Source organism: Protopterus annectens, chromosome 1.part1 (assembly GCF_019279795.1).
Source record: "Protopterus annectens isolate FY-2018-M chromosome 1.part1, PAN1.0, whole genome shotgun sequence".
Lineage (NCBI taxonomy): Eukaryota > Metazoa > Chordata > Ceratodontiformes > Protopteridae > Protopterus > Protopterus annectens.
Genome location: NC_056726.1, coordinates 248,355,352 through 248,380,383, shown reverse-complemented (window position 1 = coordinate 248,380,383; position 25,032 = coordinate 248,355,352). Strand labels below are relative to the sequence as shown.

At 42.8% G+C, this 25,032-nt stretch overlaps 1 protein-coding gene across 2 annotated transcripts in view; it reads left to right on the top strand.

Annotated features, from left to right (window-relative positions):
- MCM9 (minichromosome maintenance 9 homologous recombination repair factor) overlaps positions 1-25,032 on the top strand; it is a 1,342,783-nt gene that overhangs the window by 325,704 nt on the left and 992,047 nt on the right. For both annotated transcript variants that reach the window (XM_044074397.1, XM_044074388.1), the window contains exon 4: positions 5,431-5,747. In XM_044074397.1, the coding sequence (XP_043930332.1) occupies positions 5,431-5,747 (317 nt within the window). The remainder of the gene's footprint in view (positions 1-5,430; positions 5,748-25,032) is intronic.

Genomic DNA, 25,032 nt, shown 5'->3' with positions numbered 1-25,032 from the left:
GCAGTAACACTGTTTTCCATGCCATGAACTTTAAATAAGCCTGCAGAGCTAGTTCAAAATGAAAAAAGGAGTTTTTTTTCTAGTACCAAGTTAAGATCACCCATTTTATAGGTAGACAAATGTGAACTAATAGTTTTAGCCAAGATAATGATGAAAGGGGGAATCTAAGGGCAAAGAGGCAGAATGTCAGAAAGATGAATCTTAAGAGAAGTGTAAGAAAGACCATATTTAAGTAGTTCACACAGATATATTGAAGAATCAAATGAATGTCAGCCTTTAAAGAGTTTTTTGTTGCTTTTGTGGTGCTAACCAGAAAAACAAATCCATTTAGCCAAAGATTTTCTAGTATCAAGTTTCTTCACCCATTTATGCTGTAGGTTTTAAAGGAGGCAATCATATGAATGCCACTGGAAACTAACCTGCTAACTTGGTATCGTTGATACAAGCCCAAAAGAGTATTCAAAAATACTGAAAAATAACAGATACTTGTATCTGCTCCTTAATCTTTATTTCTTGAAAGTTTCTGCATCTTTCAGGTGCTAAACACAGTCCAGGCAGCAGGTAAATTTTGAGGAGTCACATTCAGGAAAAAAGGATACATGAGAGGGAGTAAAACTCTAACATTCAAGCCATCAAATGTACAAGTGCAGGCTGGTGTGAATCAAAGATTCCTCATCCTGTGTAAGTCCATAGTTTGAGGAAAATTGAGGTAAATGCTTTTGGCCAGCTCGAAGAGAAGTGTGAGGACCACTCTTTCTGGGTCAAAAGGGAGTTACCGAGATTATTGTTGGAGTTTCCTTTTGGATCTTTAAAAGAACTCTAGTTATTAAGGAAAGAGAGGGGACATACTGGAACATTCCTGTCTACTGGGAAGAAAAGGCATCTTTCTTAAAGGCCTTTCTGTGAGAAGTTCTGGAGCAGAAATTTTTCATGTAGATGTTGTGAATGGAGGCAAATTTATCTACTTGGGGAATTCTCCACAGGTGGATCATTTTTTGTGGGGTCTGTTCTTGGCCTGCTCAGAGTGTCCGCCACAGTATTCTGCTCTGGAATGTAAGTAGCCTGTTTGGGCACAATGTGCTGAACTGCCATTTTCCAAGCTATTCTGGCAAACTATCTCACTCCTACTTGTTTATATGCTGCACAACACTGACATTGTCCGTAATAATTAAAAGAGGTCCTGGAGTTCACAAAAGATTCAGGGTTTTCATTGCATTTCCTAATGCCATAATTAATTTGAGGTTTATGAGCTTCCTTTTGAAGCAATGGTCTCCCAAGACCCAGTACCTTGGACCCCCCCACCCCCACCAATAACTTAGGCAACGGTGTTTACAGATTGGGAAGAGACTAAGGGGAAATTGAATGACCTGGATTCTAAAGCAGATGGTCTACCAACTAGTGAAATTCCATCCTGATAAAGTTCAGCAAAGGGATTTGAAAACATAGAGGGTCACTGGGTCCAGATAGATTTAATGAACCACTGAACTTTTCTCATGTGTAGTTTGGCTAGAGGAATCCTAAGAATTCTGGAAGCAATGTATCCCAAAATTCTGAGAAATTCCCTTGTTGTAGTTACGGACCACTGAGAAAATTGTAGAAACTATTCTTGTTAAATGTTGCTTTCTCCTGAGTTAGAAATGCCATCATTTGTGAAGTTTTAAGTAGGCATCCAAAGCATGTACTCTCTGGGAAGGAATGAGAGGGGACTTCTGCAGACTGAGGTGAAATTATAAATTCTGAAACAGAATTTTAACAAGGAGAAGAGATTCTTGCAATTTTGAACAGTCTGCAAGAGCAAAGAATTCATCCAAGAGGGGAAAGCTGAAAATGCCTTGCAACTTGCAAAATGGAATCACTGGTGCTAGACACTATGAATACCTTTGCTGTAAACAAACTGAAGAAGACATCTAAAAATGTGAAACAGAAACACAAGCAATCTGAAGGTTATGCATGTTGGTATATAGCGATCTGCATCATTTAGGTCTAGAGTTACCCAAGAGACTTTGAAGAGAAATCGGAGAGGAGACTGCAGAGTGAGCATTCTGAACTTTGAAACCCTGAGGTGAAGATTTAAGACAGACGGATCTAAAACTTGTCTCCGAGTTTCTTCCGTTTATTTGGCTGTATAAATATTCTTGAATAGAATTCTTTTCCTTGTTGAACTTCTGATGCAAGTTCTATTGGTCCCTGGGAAAACATATGAGGAATGACGGGAAGAAAGAGGTGGGTTTGATTTTTGAAGATAGGGTAGAATACCTAGTTTTGTAAGGAAGGATTCCCATTGCCAGTTATACCCATTCTGAATGACTCCTAGTATCCAAGAATCTGCTATAATCTGGAACCACAGAGGAAAGTGAAGAGGCAGATTGATTGAAAGATTTAGATAGTTGCCAAGGAGGAGCAGGAATGGGAAGGCGTAATCAGACTAGGAAGTAGCCACAGAAACATCTTCCAAGGAGAAGTACAGTTGTGTAAATAAACTTCTCATAACAGATGTTCGAATAGATCGCTGTTGCAGTGTCATATAGCTATATGGGATGTATCCTGCCAAAGACTGGCTGTCTGTGCAATAATGTTAGCTTTTGGGTGTCTTCCAGAAGCACCACATACACATAGAAGCTTGAGAGCATGCTGGCATAAAATCAGATGTATGGTTGACAAAATTCAAAAGCTTACTTGCCTCACTAGGAAAGGAAGGCTGATGTATATAAGCAATCTGAACAGGTTGCAAATTGGATATTTATGTGCTAGGGGAAAATTGAGAGGAGGGAAAGGGAATCCCACCCTGACCAAATTTTATATACATGTTGTTTGACTTTTCATTTTTTCCCGGTTAGTGGTCGCCACAGCGGAACTCGGATCCGCTAATGATTGGCAGTAGATTTTTATGGTGCCGAGTTGCCAGCCCGATGCCTAACCTTCAGCGAAGGCACGCCCATTCACCCATGTCTTTCGGAGGCCACTCGACCACAGGGAGGACATGCAGTCTCCACACAGAAGCCACTCCAGCCGAGAATCGAACAGAAGAACCTCTTGCTGTGAGGCAACAATGCTACCGTTGTACCGAAGAAGAAAAAAAAAAGAAACAAGGTTAGGAGTTTGGTGAGGGGATTGCAGTACTGCAGCAGTTATCTATTTGAATGTCGGTACTATGTTCATCATCAGATCACTGCTGCACTAACATATAGCTATATGAGACAACTTTCATGGCCTACGTAGCCAAGGACACGCCTCAGATAATGACTTTATGCATATATTTAGCTTCATGGTACAACAGCTAATTACCCCGAGCATGAGACTGGGAGACCTAGATGATGACTTTATGCATATATTTAGCTTCATGGTACAACAGCTAATTACCCCGAGCATGAGACTGGGAGACCTAGATGATATGATAAAAATTAATTAACTAAAATGGATAGTACGATTACAAGCTGATGGATTTTGGACTGAACGGCTGTGTACCTTTAAAGCCGGCATTGAAAGCTCAACCAATTAGATGAAAGATAAATATCTGTGCATTTGTTGATTTGTCCATACTGTATAATGGAAGTGACTAGTTGTGGAATAGGTCTGATGAAGTGCTAACATATGGCATGAAAGCGCTTAGATTTTTATTCTTAAGTTGTTTTGTTATTTTAATAAAGTGTTTATCGGAAATTTCTGCTGGATTCCTTTTTATACATTTGTTGTGATTGTGTTGGGATTTTATTAAATGTTTTGCCTAAGTGGGTGTAATTAACTTACCATAACAGTATATGTTCGAATACATCACTGTTGCTTTACTATCATTCTCCCTCCTTCCCCTAATTCCTGAGCTTTCCTTTGTGTGTTTACTGTTGTCTCTTATTCTTTTTCCATTCTGTATGCCAGGGCAAGGTTCCCATTATCCTTGCTGTTACCCTTTCTTGTAGTAAATAACTAATTTCATTTAAGTTCTAGCTTCCCTTACCCGAGAGGGAAGAAAACTCGGAATTTTGGCACCAATATGTCTGCTTTTATACTTGCGTGCCATCGAGCCTTCTCAGATATACAGGCATGTAGAAGGTGACCAAAGCTTTGAATACTGGCCGGACATTCAATCCTCGGCAAGATGCATAGGTTTATGAGCTCATAGCTATTCACTATGCTAATGAACACTGGGGCCTAAGTCTAGCTATGCATCCCAAACCTCTGACTATTTCTGATACCCTTGATAAATGTAATCAGTTGCTTGAGAGATGAAACAGTTATAGGCTGCCTATGTCCATTAGAGACGTATGTGCCAAGCCAGGGATTTTTTTCTGCACCCCATTCAGTTGTCCAAGTTGCACTTGAATTGGGTTAGGGATGAACTCTGTTGCACATGAATGGAGAGCCTGTTCAGAGAAGAGGTCATCTCTGGAATACATGTCTCTCCAGAAGTTCCTATTTATATCACATAGTATAGAATATTACATCTTATAGAGCTATATGCCACTTAAGCAGTGATTATTTGATCATCTACTCTTATGGTAAATTTACAAAACTGTACTTGTCTTTGGATGATGTTTGTGAGGCTGCTGCTTGGTCTACATTTAACATGCATTGCAAGATGGGAATGGTTTCCCAGAGGAAAGACTAGCTTTGGTATAAATGTCCCTGAGGATTTCCTTTAGGCAGATTTACTTTTTTCTTTTTTTTTTTCCCTATTTTGTTTCTTGTGCATGTGTCCTGGTGAGTGAGAGTATTTTGCCATTTGAACAGACTTAAGTGGGGTTCTACTACACGAGATGCCTCAATGCAAGATGCAGAAGTTAAACCTGAAGAACTCGCCAATAATAGCTGATCATCAAGTGCATCTCTTGTAAATAGAGCCCTGGCTGTTCTACTTGCCTTACTCCTACAACTTTTAAATTCCTGCACATCCCTTGTCTGATGACGGATAATGATGATATGGTGTATGTTTTTCTTTTCATCTTAGTGACACAAATGAGACACGAAAGGATGTAGACAGTGAAAATTAGGTAAATCAGGAAAGAGTTGTATTTGTCATGATGGTGCCATCATTATATGTGTTTTAGTTAAGTGCTGGTGGGTACCTTCAACTGAAAAGGCCCCTTCTGATATGGATTTACTGCAAGAAGTAGATGATGAGCTTCTTACATATAAATGTTCAAGTATTTGTACAAGCATGTGCGTGTAAAGTACTTGTAATATATATTTGCATGTCTGATGGCTGAAGTGGAAAGATTTTAGGGTAGATTATTGAAAAGAGTAAAGGCTATTAGAATGCAAAACTTGAATAGCTGTTTTTTAAACACCCCATTCACAAATGTTTCTGAGATTTGGTAATATATGGAGTCTATAGGGATTTTACAATGTTTGGAGTTTACATCCGTAACCAGTTTACTCTGTTAGAAAATGCATTTATTTTCTGCTTGATTTTTTTCTTCTTTTTTCTGTTTTTAGGTTTGCCTATGTGTCCCGAATTGACAAGGGAACACATTCCAAGGACTTTGGATGTAGGCCGTTTTCTGTCTGTCACTGGCACTGTGATCCGTACTTCTATGGTGAAAGTCCTAGAATGTGAGCGTGACTATATGTGTAATAAGTGTAAGCATGTTTTTGCACTAAAGGCAGACTTTGAACAGTTTTACACCTTCTGCAGTCCAACATTCTGCCCAAATGAAGAAGGGTGTGACTCCTCAAAATTTACCTGTCTGTCTGGACTGTCTTCTGCTCCAGAGAGCTGCAGAGATTATCAAGAAATAAAGATTCAGGAGCAGGTACCAGTATTTGCTATATTAAAATATTTTTGGGTACTGTTTTTGAGTTTATCTTAGGGATACCAGGTTAACAGATTTATTTATAGTGACATTCAAATGGTAACCTATTTAAGCTGTAGACTTGTCTTTAAAGCTTTTGTTTCCTCTCAGTATTTTGGTACAGGTGATTCTACCCTGTTAACTGTGACGTGTGTGTGTGTGTGTGTGTGTGTGTGTGTGTGTGTGTGTGTGTGTGTGTGTGTGTGTGTGTGTGTGTGTGTGAGAGAGAGTGTGAGTGTGTGTGTGTGAGTGTGTGAGAGAGTGTGAGTGAGTATGTGAGTGAGTGAGTGAGAGTGTGTGTGTGAGATTTGGTAGTGCAGTAGGCCAAACAAGTCCTTGCATATGTCAATATCACCCCAGGGGTATCTTGAAATTTGAGCTTTTTTACTTACAGAAACTGCATTTCTACCCATATTCTGCTCCCTTCAACATAGCAAGGTAAAATGGACAGTTGACACATTCTCAGTGGACTAGAAATGCTTCTTTGTAAATTTTCTGCCTTTCTTATGATTCTTTGCATGCATGCAGACACTATGGTAGCTATGGACCTGGTTTCAGGATCTTCAGCTTCTGATGTCTCTCAAGACACAAGACAGTTCTAGTGTGAGTATCGGATATTTCAACCTGTGCACAATGATCATTTACAGTTCAGGATAATCTTCCTACAGTAATTCATATTATTCCTCTTGGCATCTCAGAAAACATCTCTGAGGTGGTAGAACCTGCCAGGAGCCCATCCATTCTGTGTACCTGTGCAGCTAAATGGCAGATGTTCCCTTTCTCATCTGTTGAACTTGCACATCTGCATTGCTGTCTGAGGCAGCTGTTTGGTGGTGGAAGAGCCAAGACTAAAATTAGTCTGCATACATTTGCCATTTTGGTGCATTATAACATGAGGGACTGTAGTCTTGTATATACCAAATAAGCATTTTTTGCTGAGAGACAGCATTTTCATCCTCCAATAAAGAATTATTCCGTAGAACATAAACTTATTTGTGTATTTGCTCACATGATGTAAGGTTTGTCTTTTTGAAGATCTTCTTCTTTGTACCCATTACCACTACCAGGTGGGTCTCTGAGCTTCAGCCATTCTTGTGGCATGAACCTTATTAGATGTTTAACAATGAATGGGGTTTCTTGTGATTATCATGTGCTTTGAAGCTTTGTTTAGGTGATTAACAAAGATCAATATCTCTTGGGACTATCACTTGCTCTGATGCTTTGAATTTTCATTTAACCAGTGTATTCTTCTCTGCGCATTCTTTACATGGACAAAAATCAGTGTGGAAACATGCCTTTCACATCTCAGATTTTCACCACCATTTGTTGGCTTAACCTCTCTATAGTGCATGAGTTCCTGAATTGGGTTAAATGGTTGCTGTCTTTGCTTTCTGCTAAGGAGGGTTTTGCAGCTATCAGGCAGTGTCTGTCCAGATGGTTTTCCTGATGTGCTTTCAGTCACTCAGTTGTACATTTGCTAATGTTGTGAAGTTTCATTCACCCCACGCAGGAGTTTGTTTCTTCCTGTGTATGGTTCAAGAATGTGTCCATGACAGACATTATATGTGCCTTGGTGACTTGATCCTTGGTGCAGACTTTCACAAACCAGTACTTTTTGGATCTCAGCTGTAGGATTAGTGTATCTTTTGCCATACCTGTGCTTCAGGACTGTGCCTTTTTGACCTTTGTTGTTGTTGCCCCTCAATGTTTGAGGGATTATGGACCCACCCTCTGTAGTGGGCGCCTGTAAAAAAAGGTACAGCACATGTAAAACAGATTACCATGCCTATTTCCTTTGCATCCAGGATCTTTCTATGTGTGGGCTTATGGGCTTACTTCCTCTAGGGGCCTCTCCAAGTATGATACAACAGATAAATGACAGAAGTGTACCCTGTCTATTCCCGTTGCATTTGTAATCATCTATTCTTTCCTGATTATGCAGAAGGCCTGCTGTATTGCAAACCTATAATGTTATGTCTTTTGTTTTTACTTTTACTTAAAGGTATTTTTCTCTCTGGTCAAATGTGGGTTAGGTCCCGGGGCTGGGCATACCCATTACCCCTGGTGCAGAAACCATTCACTGCGGCCAGAGTGGAGATTGACTGTATGCTCCTTGATCCTGAGGTGTTTTTTTTTTTAAGCCTCAAACGAAGTAGGCTGCACAAAAATGAATTGGTTTATATGAAGGCATTTGTAACGAGTAGCCAAGTGTCAATCCACCGTTGAAGGCCATGTCAGAGACCAGCTGATACAGTCAGTACTTATCTGTTATATTTTCACATAACTAATGAATGTTTTTAAAAAGTTAGAGAGTTTTTATTTACCATCTCCAGGAAGGCCTACAATGATGTAATAAAAGATGCTTGTTCCAGTACTTGTGATAAACTGCTATGAATCTGCTAAGGAATGCGTAAAAAAAACGCTGAGAAAGCAACACTTGTGCAAGTTCTTCAGACTATTTTTTTAAAGTCTGTTGGTGCTTACTTTCTGGAGGAAGGAGAATAGGTCCGATTTTTAAAGCCTGTCTGCAGTGAGTAACTGTTGGGCTTCCATTTTCTAATATCCTTAGCTGTGTACATAATCTGGAGATTTTTGTAGCTTTCACTCTTTGGGACTTGTGGACCCCTGATTGACTTGCATCATGATCTGAAATGCCAGACCAGGATGTCTTTTCTGCTGCTGTGCTGTCCACTCCTTTTCTGCTACACTGACAGTTTCTCTGTCAGTCTTTTATTTTCATCAGAAGGAAAGTTTCTGCCCTGCATTCAGTCCCTAAAGTGGTAAAACGTTCTGTGTGTCCCTGTTGCTATCAAATCACTACCCAGTGCCTTCACTGAAGAAAGATAAAGCTTGAAGTATTGACATGAATGCAGGAATTTCAACCTAGCCATCTGCAGGAGGTACAGAGGGAGCCTCCAGACCTACATTTCTAAGGGGCAAAATGGTAGCTGTGTAAAATGCTTAGTACAGGGACCCAAGGGGCAGCCGTTAATGGAATTTTGAGAAAGTTACTGATCCAGGGGCAAAACATATCTCAAAATATTTTAAGTCTGTTTACTAGATGACTCCATGTTCCTCGTTTATTCTTGAGCTCTGCCTCATCTGGCAAAGGGTTGTCTTGCTCCTGTTATTGAATGATGAGATGAACATAAGAGGTTCACACCCAGTAATGGCATGGTGGAAGGGATTACTTCCTAGGATGTCTGCAATGACTATTCTACATGCAGATGTTTGGATCAAGACAGCATCTGACTAGTTCATTTACCCCAGTATTCTTGGTGAAGGAACATTTCACTGTGGCTAGAGACTGCATGCTCCTTGAGCTTAGTATTTTAGGTGAACAAACAAAAAATGAAAAAAATTAACAAGCCTGCACAAAAAGCTAGCATAGTGTAGTTGAACTTTAAATTGGGGAGTCTTTTCCAATGGATTCCCTTAGTGTCAGGTGAGAGTTGCTACTAGGATGGAGGAAATACATACCTGTTCTCTTATACCATTTGATGTCACAGTTGTAGGCCAGATACTGGAAGTTTCATAACCTGTTTGATGTCTGTTGGGACTTGTCCTTGAAGGCAATAGAGAATACAATTTTGTGCCATTTCTAACCTCTTTAAAGCCTGTCGTGACATGGAAATGCCCCTGTGCAGTGTCTTGGGCATATGGTCTCTTACCTTCTGATGTTCACCTGTTTGCTCATTACCTTGCATTTCTAGTGATTCTAAGCCACCTGTTGAGCTGGAAGGAGGTCTTCATCACTATTGGTTTCCTGTGACAGGAATTTTTTGGGACAAAAATCCTCCCTAATTTCCATATTACTTCAACCACTTTTCTACTTTTCAGAATGTTAATCAAATTCTCTCCATTCTAATATTTGCAATAAATTCTCTTTCTCAGCCCTGAACATCTACCTACTGTACATGGCAACATGAAAAACACCCAGTTTGTTGTAAAATTCCACATAATTAAATAACTATGTTGCTATCTTGTAAAGAATATGTTTATACCGATTGTTCTTCCCCATATATGTATATTCTTATTAGTTGTACCCACAGTTCATCTCTTTCTTATGTTTTTGTACTTTTTTCAGCTATATCTTTCTTCACTGATGTATATTATATGAACTTTATTTTCTCTATGCATGTCCATCTTTATATCCATTGCTTTATATTATGTCTAGTTTGTAATTTCATTAATCTGTATGCTGGAGCTTTTCTCCTCGGGTCTCCACTGAAAAAGGGCCTTACTGGCTTATTTGGACTAACCCGGTTAACAAATGTCAAATAAATAAAAATGTCCATTTTTTTCAAAGATGACCAAGGATAATTAGACCTTTGTTCTTTGCAACTTTTCTTTGAATGCACTGTTCTTTTTGTCGGACATCAGGTTCACAAATTCCTCTGCCTTCACGTGAAGAAGCATCTGAATAGGTATCTGGGCAAGACGATTGAAAATACTTTTGTAATTCACCTTTTCAGGTGCATCTAGATTCATCCCTCAATTCTCCAGACAAGGTGGATGTTCTCTGTAAACCCAGAGTGAAGTGATATGTTGAGTATTCCAAAGCAGATTCCTTAGTGATCTCCCTGGTCTAGCACAGGTCCCAGCAACCACAACACCTTTCCACTTTACCTCTTGATTAAGAGTCTAGGATTTGTACAGGGTAGCTAAAAGGTTTTTTCCTCCTCTGTCATTTTGGGACCAAGATCCCTTTATTATCCATCTTACCTGTCTCCATTTCAGTCCTTCATTTTCGACCATGATTTGGAAAAGCTTGGCACATTTGATACATAAGAAAGACTCATAAAGGATCCTTACCTTAGCTTCTGCCTTAAGCTTCCACAAAGCCAGTGTAATTTTAATTATATTATCACTATGGCTTAGACAGCAGACTGTGGTGTGTGTTTCTGTCAAATGTCATCATTCAAGCTGTTCTCCATTAAGGATAAGGTTAGGCAGACCAGTATGGATGGTCTGTTTCATGGTGGTTTTTACTTTGGTCAGACCTTCCAGGACCTGGCCAAGGATATCCAAAAGCGGGATCTGATGTCAGTTTTCATTCTGTCCTAACCTAATGGGTTCGGATCCAGTCCCTCGGATCAGACTCTGTCATTGCCAAAGCTCGTGGCAACCAAAATCTCTCAAGCTTTTCTTTTACCCATAATGCACCACCCCAATTACCTCCGATCTTGTTTGCCACTTCAAGCAAAAGATGTGGTCTTCACATAAGATAAGTTTAATATTTTTTTCAGATCTTTATATCTTTTTAATTGCCATTCGTTTTTAAATTCCTAGTAGTTTTCTTACATTTTCTTATACTAGTTTCTGCATTTTGTACATTTTTCTGTACCTCTCCGATACTATCATTAGTATCTTTCTTCCCCATGACACTGTCATAGTTCCTAGTTTTACTGTCATTTGTCTTTTCCTCTCTCCCTTTCCTCTTTTCCCCCCTAAAAAAAAACAAACAGAAAAAAAATAATAAACTTCTGCTTATCTATTCTATTGCATTGTGTTTCTTAAATATGGCAGAAAAGCCAGTAGGATTTAAAAAATGTATGACGTGTGGGCAGCTGCCTCTATCTGATGCCCACACATTATGTGTCTATTGTTTAGGCCCCTCCATCTATAAGAAAATTGCTCTATATGTCACGTTTTTAATCCTCTTGCTTTAGTAGAGTGGAAAAATAAATTGATTCTAAAAGGTCTTCTTCCTTCATCCTTTGGGAGAGGCTATATCGGAGGATTCTTTCTCCACTAAGTCAAAACCACAAAACTCAAAAAAATACTCTTCTCCAAAGCCATCGTTGTCCTCCTCAGCTTCAGACTCCTGGAGGAACATGTCTTCTAAGGATCCAGTCTAAACCCCAGACCCAAAAAAAGGCTAAAATCCGTGAACATGTAAAAGCAACATTATCTGATCCGACGCCTCCTAAGTCAGATCCAATGGAGTCAAAGCTATTGGATCTGACTTTGTCAGATCCAGGTCAACCTGCAAAATTACTGCCCAGGACAAGGCACTCTGTGTCTTTGGATCTGGATCCTGACAGGGTACCTTCCCTGTTTTTGGAAAGACCCAGATCGCTATCCATTTACTCCACTCATTCTTTCAGAAGCCTTCATAGAAGAAGATGTGGAGAGACTGGTGAAAAAGATTCTCTTGGCACAGAGCTAAATTGATGTTCCTTCGGCTCCTGCTCCTCTGAGACAGGAGATCCATACTTTGGCTACTCCCTCATTACAGATTCCTCCTCTGACTCCTATAGCTTCAGAGTTTTTGGATCCAAGTTGTTTGGATCTATCTGGCTCTGATCTGGGGATAGCTTTATCCTTGGATCTGAGATCTTTTCTGAGATCTCTGATTCCATCGGATCCAGAGAGGCCCCGGAGAGGTAGTCTACTAGTCGGATCTGAGGTGTCACATTCAACTCCGAAGCTTTCTCAGCCATCTCTACACCCTGGATCCTTGGCACTGGATAGCTCGTCTCCGGTTTCCACTTCAGGGGGTTTGCCCTCGGAACAGGGGATACCTGTGATTCAGAAGCTTGTCTTCTCTGATCCGATTGTCTCTCTGTGTCCGAGCTGCTCTGCTTTTGAGGCTTCAGAGAGAATATTTTTTTGCCTCACAGTTCAGACAGATCTTTCCCCCTTGGATCCTAAGACCTCTGCCATGATGTCTCATTGCTTAGAGCTTCACCATCTCTTTCCAGAAAGACCACCAGTACCAAAACCCCGGGCTCCTGCTGAGGGAATTGTAATCTCTTCTTCTGATACCTCCCCAGAGCACCCCACTGAGGAGGTCACTAAGAAGAGGACGTGTAAGAGGAAACACTTAGATTCCCCAGAGGAGTCCATCACTGAAGACACAGATTTCGATGAAGGCGAAGGTTCCCCACATTCACCTCCTGAAGAGGTTTCTTTTGGAGACATCCTAGAAATCCCGAAAAGTAGAGAGGTGGTTGGACGTCCACCAACACTCCAGACTAATCTGTTCTCCTGGAGTCTTTTGTTACTGGACCGTCTACCTCCTGGGTGACTCCTCCTGTCGATGACCTCATTGATTTAATCTCACATCTGGAGTGGAAGGACCCTGACACCATAGAACCAATTCTTTACAGACCAGATAGGATAATGACACCACCAGCAGTTAAACAGAAGTTCCTGTTGATGGCATGGTCTTTGTGGCTGCCATCAAGATGGAACTATCTGAGGAAATTTCCACTGTCCACCCCCCCAACAGGGAGTCGTGGGTGATGGACATTTTTGGGATGCATGTCTGTGCTTCAGCAACCTTTGCCTTGAGGTCTCAGAATTATTTGGCACACTTTACTAGGCTTTGGAGGGATTTGATGAAGGAGTTTTCAAATACCCTCTGGTGCAGTTTCTGATAAAGTTCAAGTATTACTTCTCAACTGATGACCCTACAACCCATATGCAGTTTATCCATGAGGTTGATTTCAAATGTTGCGGAAGGATCCTCGCAGGTTCAGGCTTTTCCATAATGAGACACCCCTGGATGCACCTCTGTGAGTTTGCGGAGCCTTTCAAGTCTTTCTTCATCAATGTTGCCTTTGACAGATCGTCTTTCTTTGGCCCTGAGGTAAAAAAAAACTCTGTCCAGGTGTGAAAAGGATGGAAAGACCCTGTTTGTCATGGGTGTGCATTTTTTTGACTCCTCAATTAACCCTTTTCAGGAATCAATGAGGGGGTCAGAAAATGTGGCTCAAGAAGTTTCGGGGTCCTTTCGAGACGCACATGTTGGGGTTTCCCCCCAGAGGTGGAGGAGGGAACTCGAATGGATGAAGATGCCCCAGTGGCAGAGGAGGCATGCAGATCCAGGGTTCCAGAGAATCTTTCTTTGACAAAACCCTACCAGCACTCCTGAAAGGATGCCCAATTGTCTACCTCTGGAGACAGTCTGGGGAGACTTATCCCTGCACCAAAAAGCCTACCTAGATATAACAAAACATACTTGGGTGCAGAAGATCATTTCCAGAGGATATATTATACCAGTGATGGTGAGCCTTTTGGGCTCGGCATGTCAGAAATTCAGAAAATGCCTATCTTGACTTTGCTGGTGTGTCACCCCCACTCCCCTCGAACAAAAGAAAAAATTCTTTACATATTCATTTATTTAAAAAAATATATATAGTCCAATCATGTGTGCTGCTATGTATTATAAAAGTAAAAGAAAAATCAGTGAATTAAAATAGAGAAAATGATATGTGCACTGATAAATGGGCTTAAAATAGTGTACCAAAAAATTACCCTACTTAATTTTGAATTGAACTGAAAAGAAATATGGAACACATTGCATTTTATTTCATTAACATCAATTAATGACTTTTTTGTTGATGTGTTTTAATAGATAGATGCAGGGCCACATACTTATTATTTTTTTGTTCAGTTTCTTTGGTAATTCTGGTGTTGGTGAACCAGTGTCATAGCTAGAATTTGTGTCCCTGGGGTTGCCCCCCTCCCCCAAATAAAATATAATACACAATGTGAAGTTGATGTCCTTCAAGAATGCAACTGCAGTCCTTACATATGGGTTGTCCTGCCTCAGGCAGCCCTTCGGTCGGCTGGATTCCAAAGTCTGGGTCCGGCGTCGGCTGATGTCGCCTCCTCCCCGACGTCAGAGCAGCTGGGGTATAGAAGCATCAGCCGACGCCATCTTCCTCAGTCTTTCTTGCCGCGCGGTGCCCGAAGCAGAAGCAGTTCGCAAGTGCCGGTCGGCCAGCTCCTGAGTTTTCATTAACCGAAGTCATCAAAAAGCTAAGTACCCCGTTGGGGAACCTTTTCTTGCCTCAGCCGATGTCAGATAAAACTGTAAAAGTTAGTAATTGTTTGTCTTGTGGTAAACAAATACCTCATAAGGACTTCCATTCTCACTGCCTTCCCTGCCTTGGCCCAGACCACGACGTCTCGGCCTGTGCTGCCTGTGCTTGCTTCAATAAGTGCACACTCAGGCGCCGGGCAGAATTTGCTGAAGACTTTTTTGGCGAAAAGTACGCCTATATCATGCCGTCGGAACAACCGACAACACATATTTCCAAGAAACGGAAGGACCGGGACCAACATTCTCGGCCCGCGACTTCCACCGACACTACGCCAAAACCTACCGCGGGTGCATCGGTCTCTTCTGAGGCGGTAATTCCACCGCTCCAGACCGACGACACCGCTTTACCGTTCTCTTCGGCCCCGGAGCCCACCCCGGTGCCGGTTGTTGATTTTCCCCCAGAAACCGAAGCCCAAGATTTGCCTGAGACCATACCGGTGGACAAAGTCACTCCAGCACGTGGGGCAGCTAGGCCTCCGGTGTCTATGTCCATCAAGGCCTACACACGTGCTAAGGCTGCCAGCCAGGCTAAGTCTCACCCTCCTAAATCTCTTTCTCAGGGTTCCACTTCTGATAAACAGATCATGTCTTTAGCTGCAGATCTAATTTCCTTAATCAGAGGCTCCCAGGCTCATCCTGACAGAGGTTCTCAGCCGCCTTCAGACAAAAGGCCTAGGGTTGAGCAGACAGACACCCTTTCCTCAGATGAAGCCTCTGGTGACTCAGACCATACAGATTCCCAGGAAGAGCCCTTCCAGGCCTACGAGGATTCTGATGCTGAGGAATCTATTCCTTCTGCTTCCCCTCCTGAGGATATCTCTTTCGGGGAAATTCTCCACTCCATGAGAGAGCATTTTCAGTGGCAGGGCCAGGAATTCTCCGACTCCAGGAAACTGCTTCGTACCTTCCTTAAACTACCCCAGCACAGGCCTTTAGCTATCCCACCAGTGTTAGATGTATTGGATGATGTATACTCAGATTCCAGTGCTTCTCCTGATTCTCTCCCTCCTGCTCCTGTCAAGCCAGACAGATACTACAGGATCCCTGAAACTCATAAACATCTCTTTAAGGCCCATTCTGTTGATCTAGAAACAATTTCCCAGGGGCCCAAAGGAGTGGCCACTTCCACGGCCAAAAATCCTTTGCCTGCAGACAGGGAATCTAGGTCCCCGGAGAGGTGGGGCAAAAAAGTTTATACCTCTACCACCCTTGCCATGAGGGCCCTTAACTGCCTATTCCACATGTTTCAGTATCAGGATTTCTTGATGGATGATCTGCAGAAAAAGGTTAGCCTCTCCAGAGCCTTTAGATAGAAAGGCCTTGCAGGATTTGGTTCATAATACACAGCAGGTTAGCAATCATTTCCTTCAGTGTGGTTATGATGCATTGGAAGCTTCATGTAGGGCAGCTATGACAGGGGCCGTCATACGTAGACATGCTTGGTTGAAAGAACAGGCATTGCCAGATCATGTTAAAGTAAAGCTTCTAGATGCACCTCTGGAAAAACACAAGCTATTTGGTGCTAATGCTCAGGATGTGTTTAAATCAATTGAGGAAAAGGCTAAATCAGTGCAAACAGTCAAAGATTTTCTCCAGGTTCAGGCACCAAGGTTCAGCAGAAATTGGCCTTCGAAGAATTGGTCCTTTCCAGACACTGACAAGTTCCAAAGGGGAAAAAACAGGCATGCCCGAGGGAGAGGGCAATACCGAGGCTCCTACAGGGGACGCCAATGGCAACCGACTAATCAGAGAAGTGGCACAGGGACTTCCACCGCTCCACAGGGACAATCACAATGACTTGACTTTGACACCGCCGACCAAGGCTCAAAGAGAAGCACCTTTAGGCGGAAAATTATCCTTATTTTCAATAAATTGGCACGTTTTAACAAAGGACAAATGGATTTTGGACATAATAGACCAAGGTTACAGGTTCCACTTTCATACTTTACCAACAAGACAAGACATGCCAAACCTGCCACAAAGTCAAAGGGCAGAGGCACTCATACAAGTTTCAAAACTGCTACAAATCAAAGCAATAGAAAAGGTTCCTCCTCAGGAACAAGGCCAGGGATTCTACTCAAGACTGTTACTTGTTCCAAGAAAAGAAAAGCAATGGAGACCTATACTGGACTTGTCCGCTCTAAACACTTTTCTCATTGTGCCAAAATTCAAAATGCTGACACTACAGCAACTTCTTCCCATGCTGGGCAAGGGGTCTTGGCTGGTTACTCTGGACCTCAAGGAGGCATACCTGCATGTCCCAATCAGACACAGTTGCAGAAGATACCTCAGATTTCTTGCAGGGTCAGAGCATTATCAATTCTCAGCATTGTCTTTTGGCTTATCTACTGCGCCGAGAGTATTCACGAAATGCCTGGCATCAGTAGTTGCACACTGCAGACTCCAGGGGATACAAATATACCCTTACCTGGACGACTGCCTTATACAAGCGGACAGCAAGCAAGCCTTGACAAAAAACTTGAATTATGTCATTCACTTATTACAGGCTTTGGGATACACAGTCAATTTTCAAAAATCAAGACTACTGCCATCCCAACAAATAATTTTTCTAGGAGCCAAACTGGACACAAAATCACAAATGGCTTTCCTCACAGAAGAGAAGCAAGGGTATTTACCAGATTACTTCAAAAGCCTAGCAAAGCTCACCTAGATGTCTGCAAGGAAAATCCTGCAGGCCCTGGGTTTCATGGCATCTTGCATTCTACTGATTCCACTGGCAAGACTACACATGAGAAAACTACAATGGTACCTAAAAAGTTTATGGTCTCAACACAGCCACAACTTAGAAGCAATTATCCCACTCATTCCATGTCTACAAAAGGAATTTTTGTGGTGGGCTCAAGCAAGCCAGCTAAACAAAAGCATGTCCTTCAACAAACCTCAAACAAGCCAAACCATTACAACAGACGCCTCAGATCATGGATGGGGGCGCACATGGAGGGCAGATGCATTCAAGGGCAATGGGCTCCCCGGGAAGTGCATCTACACATCAATCAAAAAGAGATGCTAGCAGTAATTCATGCAATCGAGGCCTTCGGAAAATTTCTTCAGCAAGGTCATCTGCTAATAAGGACAGACAACACCACTGTTATGTGGTACATAAACAAACAGGGAGGTACTCATTCTTACCCCCTCTGCAGACTAACAATGACTCTTTGGGAAAAGTCCCTGAAACTGAACATACAGTTGCAATCCCAGTTTGTTCCAGGCAAGGACAATGTTCTGGCGGACAGTCTAAGCAGAAACATCTTGGACCCGCACGAATGGATGTTGCATCCAGACATTTTTTTCACAAATAACTCAGGCATGGGGGAGGCCGGACATAGATCTCTTTGCCTCGCACCTCAATCATCATTTGAAGAAGTTCTGCTCGAGGACACACCACCCTCAAGCCTGGAGAATGGATGCTCTCTCCTTCAGCTGGAACTCTCTAACAATCTATGCATTCCCACCTCTACCATTAATGACCAAGGTGTTACTGAAGATCAAAGCAGAACAACCGAAAGGCATTTTGATAGCTCCAGACTGGCCAATACAGCACTGGTATCCATTACTAAGGAGCATAACTTGCACCAAGCTGTGAACCCTGCCTCAGTGGCCTCTGCTTTTGACTCAGCACGATTACAGGACTGTTCATCCCAGCCTGCAAACTCTGCAGCTGGCAGCTTGGAAGGTTCCATGACTTCTCCCCAATTTTCTCTTTCCAAAGAAGTTCAACAGATCTTACTGGAAGCACGCAGACCTTCCACCAGGAAAGCTTACGAAGCCAAATGGAAAAGATTCAACATCTGGAATGCCAACAAGGGTCAGGATGCATCAGTATTGAGCATCCCACAGATACTAGAATACTTGGCGGAAATGCTACATAATGGACTTTCATATTCTTCCATAAAAATACACGCTTCAGCAATTTCAGCAAAATACAACAGTGATCCACCTGTGTTTTTGCATCCTTTACTAAGACAGTTTCAAAGAGGGATAGAGAATATCAAACCTCCCAGAAAACCCCCAGTGCCTGCATGGGACCTCAACTTTGTGATGGAAAAATTAACTCTTCCTCCTTTTGAGCCAGCAGCATCTTCAGAATTGCATTTCCTCTCCTGGAAAACAGTTTTCCTGTTGGCAATTACCTCAGCAAGAAGAGGTTCGGAGATACAGGCCCTCATGGCAGTACCTCCTTTTCTCATTTTTCATCAGGACAGAGATGTTCTTCATTCCACATTGCTGCAGTCCTAACTATTGGGTAGTCCGCTGTCCAGTCGGCCCGAATACCAAAGTATATGGCTGACGTCGGTCAAGGCGCATTAGACTGACGTCAGTACGTCAGGGTACTAATGCGCATGACCGACGTCATATCCTCAGTCTTTTTTGCCGCATGGTCCGATGCAGAAGCAATTTTGCGAGTGCAGGTTGGCGTTCTGAAAGTTTCTGAAGTCAGAGTTTCAGACCGAATCAAAGTTGGCTAAGTACCCCGTTGGGGAATATTTTGGTTTTTCTTGCCTCAGTATTTAACCGGATGTCAGAAAAAGTGAATAACTGTATTTCTTGTGGGAAACAGATACCTCATAGGGATTACCATACTTTGTGTATACCTTGTTTAGGGCCTGAGCACGACGTTGTTGGATGCCGCTCTTGTGCTAGATTTAACAAACGCACTATTAAGAGAAGGTTAGACTGTGCCAGGTTAGTGTTTGGGAAGCGTTGTAATTATAACATGCCGTCGGATGCTCCGGCCCGCTTCGCCAAAAGCGCAAGGACAAAGCAGCAAAGCCTAGAGTGGAAGAACCGACAGTCCCAGACGTCGGTTCTTTAGAAGGCTCAGTGGAGCCGGAGGTTCTGCCAGGAGTTTCTTTGGAGTCTCAGGGAGAGACTTTACTGTTACAGGATGTATCCTCTCAGGAAGTAGGCCAGGCTGAGGGGGCTTCTCAGGTGGCTGTTCTTCCCTCTCTTCCTAAGGTGGTTAGAGCCTCCCCTTCTGCTTCCAAGGCTTCTTTGAGAGGCAGGCCAAGTTTAGCTTCAGTGGGTGTTTCTCCTAGTGCTTCAGGGTCTTTGCCTAAGAAACATATGCTTAAAATGGCAGAGGATTTGATTACTCTGATTAGAGGTTCTATGCCCCCTCCTGATAAGAGGCCTAGGGTGGAACCTGAGTTTGAGAGTTTTGAGCAATGTTCGGAGGCTTCTGAGTCTTCGGCTGAAGACTTGCAGGAGTATCCTCCTTATTCTGATTCTGATGTGGATGATTCTACTCCTTCAGCTTCTCCTCCTGAGGATTTTTCATTTTCAGAGACTCTGCATTCCATGAGGGAGCATTTTAAATGGGAAGGTCAAGATTTCTCTGATTCCAGGAAGAGGCTTAGGGAATTCTTGTTCTTACCCCAGCATAGGCCTTTAGCTATACCTCCTGTTCTGAATGTGGTGGAAGATGTTTTTGCAGAGGCTTCCCTGAATCCTGATTCTTTGCCTCCTGCCCCAGTTAAACCGGATAGGTACTATAGGGTGCCTGAAGCTCATAAGTATCTTTTTAAGAGTCCTAGGGCAGACCCGGAAACTGTCTCTCAGGGGCCTAAAGGTGTGAAGGCCTCAGTTGTTAAAAATCCTGTCCCTCCTGATAAAGAGGCAAGGGCTTTGGATAGATGGGGAAAGAAAGTGTATACTTCTTCCACTTTAGCCATGAGGGCGTTGAATTGTCAGTTTCACATGTTAAAATATCAGAATTATCTCCTTTCACAATTGAAATCTAAGGTGGGTGCTCTGGCGGAAGGTATTGAGTGTAAAGAGTTGCAGGATTTAGTTCATGTGTCTGAACAGGTGGGTAAACATTCCTTGCAGTGTGGTTTTGATGCTGTGCAGGCCTCCTCGAGGGTGGCTGCCACTGGTTCTGTTCTTCGTAGGCACGCCTGGTTGAGAGATCAGAATTTAGCTGAGCATGTTAAAACAAGAATTTTGGATGCTCCTTTACAGTCTGATGTATTGTTTGGTTCGCCTGTGGAAGCAGTTTTAAAGAAAATGGAGGACAAGGCTAAGTCTATGCAAACTGTTAAGGATTTTTTGCAGGTGCAGCCTCCGAAGTTTAGTAGAAATTGGCCTACTAAGGGATGGACTTATCCTGCTTATGATTCCCAGTCTAGGGGTAGGTCTAGACGTGGTAGGGGCAGAGCTCAGGGTTCTTTTAGGCCTAGGACAGGGAGTTCCCCTGCTCAGACTTCTGGTGAGGGCAGGGGTCAGTCCTTTCGTAAGCAGACCCAATGACCTGTCTTTTCAGCTGCCAGTTCATTCTCGCCTGGCAGCACCTTTGGGAGGAAGGCTGTCTCTTTTCAAAGAAAATTGGGATTTAATTACCCAAGACAGATGGGTTCTGGATATCATTCACCACGGTTACAGGTTTTATTTCCATACCTTGCCTCCTTTCAAAGGCATGCCAGACATTCCTCCTCTACAAAGAACAGAGGCTCACAAGCAAATTTCTCTGTTGCTCCAAATAGGGGCCATTCAGCCAGTTCCTGTGCCAGAAAGGGGCCTAGGATTTTATTCTCGCCTGTTCGTAGTACCGAAGAAGGGGAACACGTGGAGACCAATTTTGGATTTATCTATCCTCAACACTTATCTGGACATTCCCAAGTTCAAAATGTTGACGTTACAACAGCTTTTAGCTCTGCTGGGCAAAGATCACTGGATGGTAACTTTAGATCTCAAGGAAGCTTACCTTCATGTGCCTATAAGACTAAGTTGCAGGAAGTATCTGCGTTTTCGAGCTGGAAATTCTCATTATCAGTTCTCTGCATTGCCCTTTGGCTTATCTACTGCGCCCAGAGTATTCACAAAGGTTCTGGCTCCAGTGATAGCTTACTTCAGGCTAAAAGGAATTCTAATCTATCCTTACTTGGACGACTGCCTGATTCTGGCTCAAGAAAAGGAAGACCTTCTACAGCATTTGGAATATGTCATAGCAGTGCTAAGATGCCTAGGGTATTCTGTGAACGAAATAAAGTCCAGTCTAGTACCCTCTCAAGACATGTGCTTTCTGGGTGTGAGACTGAATACAGCAGCCCAGATGGCCTTTTTAACCCCGGACAAACAAAAGAATCTTTCCAGTTACTTCCATCAACTATCTCTTCAGTCCGGGCTGACTGCAAGGACAGTCCTTCAAGCCTTAGGGTTCATGGCATCTTGTATTCTGGTGCTTCCCAATGCCAAACTGCATATGAGGAAGCTGCAATGGTATCTCAAAAATGTATGGACACAGCACTGCCAGGATTTGGACACTGTCATTCAAATCATACCTTGCATTCAAAAGGAATTTTTGTGGTGGGCTCAGGAATGTCACCTAAACAAGGGACTCTCTGTGACCCGGCCAGAGGCGAGTCAGATTCTAACGACAGATGCCTCAGACATTGCTTGGGGAGCTCATCTAAATGGAAAGTGGATACAAGACAAGTGGCCGGCCAGACTACAGCATCTACATATCAACATGAAAGAGATGTTAGCAGTCCAGTTTGCACTAATGGCTTTCAAGGAACTACTTCTTCCAGGGCAGGTGTTGATTCTAACAGACAACACAACTGTCATGTGGTACATCAACAAACAAGGGGGAACACATTCTTACCCATTGTGCAGGCAAGCAATGATTTTATGGGAGACTGCGCTCAGCTTGCAACTAACTCTTCAGGCAAGGTTTCTGCCGGGAGCACAGAACTCCTTAGCAGATGTGTTAAGCAGACAAATCATGGATCCCCACGAGTGGAAACTGGATCTTCATGTATTTCAAAAATTGACAGTGTCATGGGGAACTCCAGACATAGATCTGTTCGCTTCTCCACTAAACCACCAGCTGCCAAAGTTTTGCACAAAGAGGTTTCATCACACAGCTTGGAAAGTGGATGCTCTTTCTTTCAGTTGGAAAAATCTTCATGTGTATGCTTTTCCACCTCTGCCTCTTCTCCCAAAGGTGCTTCTAAAGGTCAGACAAGACAAGCCAAGGATGATTTTAATAGCTCCAGATTGGCCTCGGCAGCACTGGTACCCATTACTGAGGAGTCTGGTAAGGAAGCCTCCATGGCCTTTACCCTTGATTCCACACCTGTTGTCTCAGAGGGACGGTCATCTGCTCAATGTCAAGCTTCACTCTCTTCATCTAACAGCCTGGCATATTCTGTTTTGAAGGACAGCAGGTCTCAACTTCCTCAACAAGTTTTAAATGTGATTATGGAAGCCAGAAGACCTAGTACAAGGAAAGTGTACGCAGAAAAATGGAAGAGATTTTTATTTTGGACTGCAGCAAAGAATTTGGAGATTTCTGAGCCTAATTTGAGTGTGGCTCTTCAATATCTTACTGAGTTATTGGACAAAGGTTTGTCTTTCTCTTCCATTAAGATTCATGCTGCAGCAATTTCAGCTCACTATGATTGTGACCCACCATTGTTTTCACATCCTTTGTTCAAGCAATTTCTTAGAGGGCAAAGAATATAAGACCCCACGAGAGCTCCTACTCCTGCTTGGGATCTCAATTTTGTGTTGGAGAAACTTACTCTACAACCTTTTGAGCCTCGGCTACTGCTGAATTGAAATACTTGTCATGGAAGACTGCTTTTTGTTGGCCATTACTTCTGCAAGAAGGGTTTCTGAGTTGCAGGCCCTTATGGCGGTTGAGCCTTTTTGATTTTTCATAAGGATAGGGTATCATTACGTACTAATCCTTCCTTTATGCCTAAGGTGGTTTCTAGTGTGGCTTTAAACCAAACTATTCATTTGCCTACTTTTATGCAGATCCCCAAAATAAAGGGGAAAAGATTTTGCACACTTTAGATGTACACAGGCAATTGCGTTATTATTTAAGCAGGACTAAGGATTTTAGGCAGTCTCAGCAGTTGTTTGTTTCTTTTGCTTTGAGTTCAGGGCAAGCCTGTGTCAAAACAAACTATTTCTAGGTGGATTGGGTTTTGCATTGCATTTTGTTATTCCCATCATGGCAAGGAGATTCCAGCTGGGATTAGGCCTCATTCCACTAGGGCTACTGCCACTTCAACAGCATTTCTTAGGGGTGGCAACTAAGGATATTTTGGAGGCAGCTACTTGGAGTTCAGTGCATACTTTCTCTAAGCATTATCACCTTCCTCTCTACTCTAAGTCTAGGGCTGGTTTTGCCACAGCTATTTTGCAAGGCATGTTGTCAGCTCCTGCTTCCTTATGATTTGCCAGCCTCCCTTACCTCTGCTTTGGGATTCTACCCAATAGTTAGGACTGCAGCAATGTGGAATGAAGAACATAGTACAGTTTTGTACCTACCATAAATGTAGATGTTCGAGGATCCACATTGCTGCAGTCCAATCCCTCCCTCCTTCCCTCTGTGTTTAGGGGTGGTTGTGTAGGTGAGGTTGTATTCTGGTAATTTTGTATATATTGTACATATTTTTGGTGCAGGTATGTTTGGAGTTTTTGGTTTTGGCCTTGTCTTTTTAGGGTCTTCTGACATCTGGGGCAAGAAAAGACTGAGGATATGACGTCGGTCATGCGCATTAGTACCCTGACGTACTGACGTCAGTCTAATGCGCCTTGACCGACGTCAGCCATATACTTTGGTATTCGGGCCGACTGGACAGCGGACTACCCAATAGTTAGGACTGCAGCAATGTGGATCCTCGAACATCTACATTTATGGTAGGTACAAAACTGTACTTTTCTTTAAGAACCAATCCTTCATTCATGCCAAAAGTAATATCCAGGGTGTCTCTAAATCAAGCAATTCACCTGCCTACCTTCTTCCCCAATCCTCAAAATAAAGGGGAAAAGCTGCTGCACACTTTGGACATACACAGACAACTACGCTACTACTTGGACAGAACAAAGGCCAACAAAGTCTGACCAACTATTTGTAGCTTACGCTGCTGGAGTGCAAGGAAAGGCAATTTCCAAACAAACAATTTCTAAATGGATTGGACACTGCATCAGATTCTGTTATTCTTTCCATGGAAAAGGTGTGCCAGCCAATATCAGGCCACACTCCACCAGAGCTATAGCCACCTCCACAGCCTTTCTAAGAGGGGTGGCTACAAAGGACATTCTAGAAGCTGCTACATGGAGCTCCGTGCATACATTTTCAAGCACTACAACCTGCCTTTATATTCCAGATCCCGAGCAGGCTTTGCGTCGGCAGTCCTGCAGGGCATTTTAGCTACACCATCTTTATCTTAGAGCCTACCACCCTCAGCTTGGCTATGGTATTCAACCCATATGTAAGGACTGCAGTTGCATTCTTGAAGGACATAGTACAGTTTTGTACCTACCATAAATGTAGATGTCCGATAGATATGCAACTGCAGTCAGGCTTTCCCTCCCACCTACCCCTCTGTATATTCTCCTTTTGGGTCCACTCCCCCTTTCTTAACATAGCTG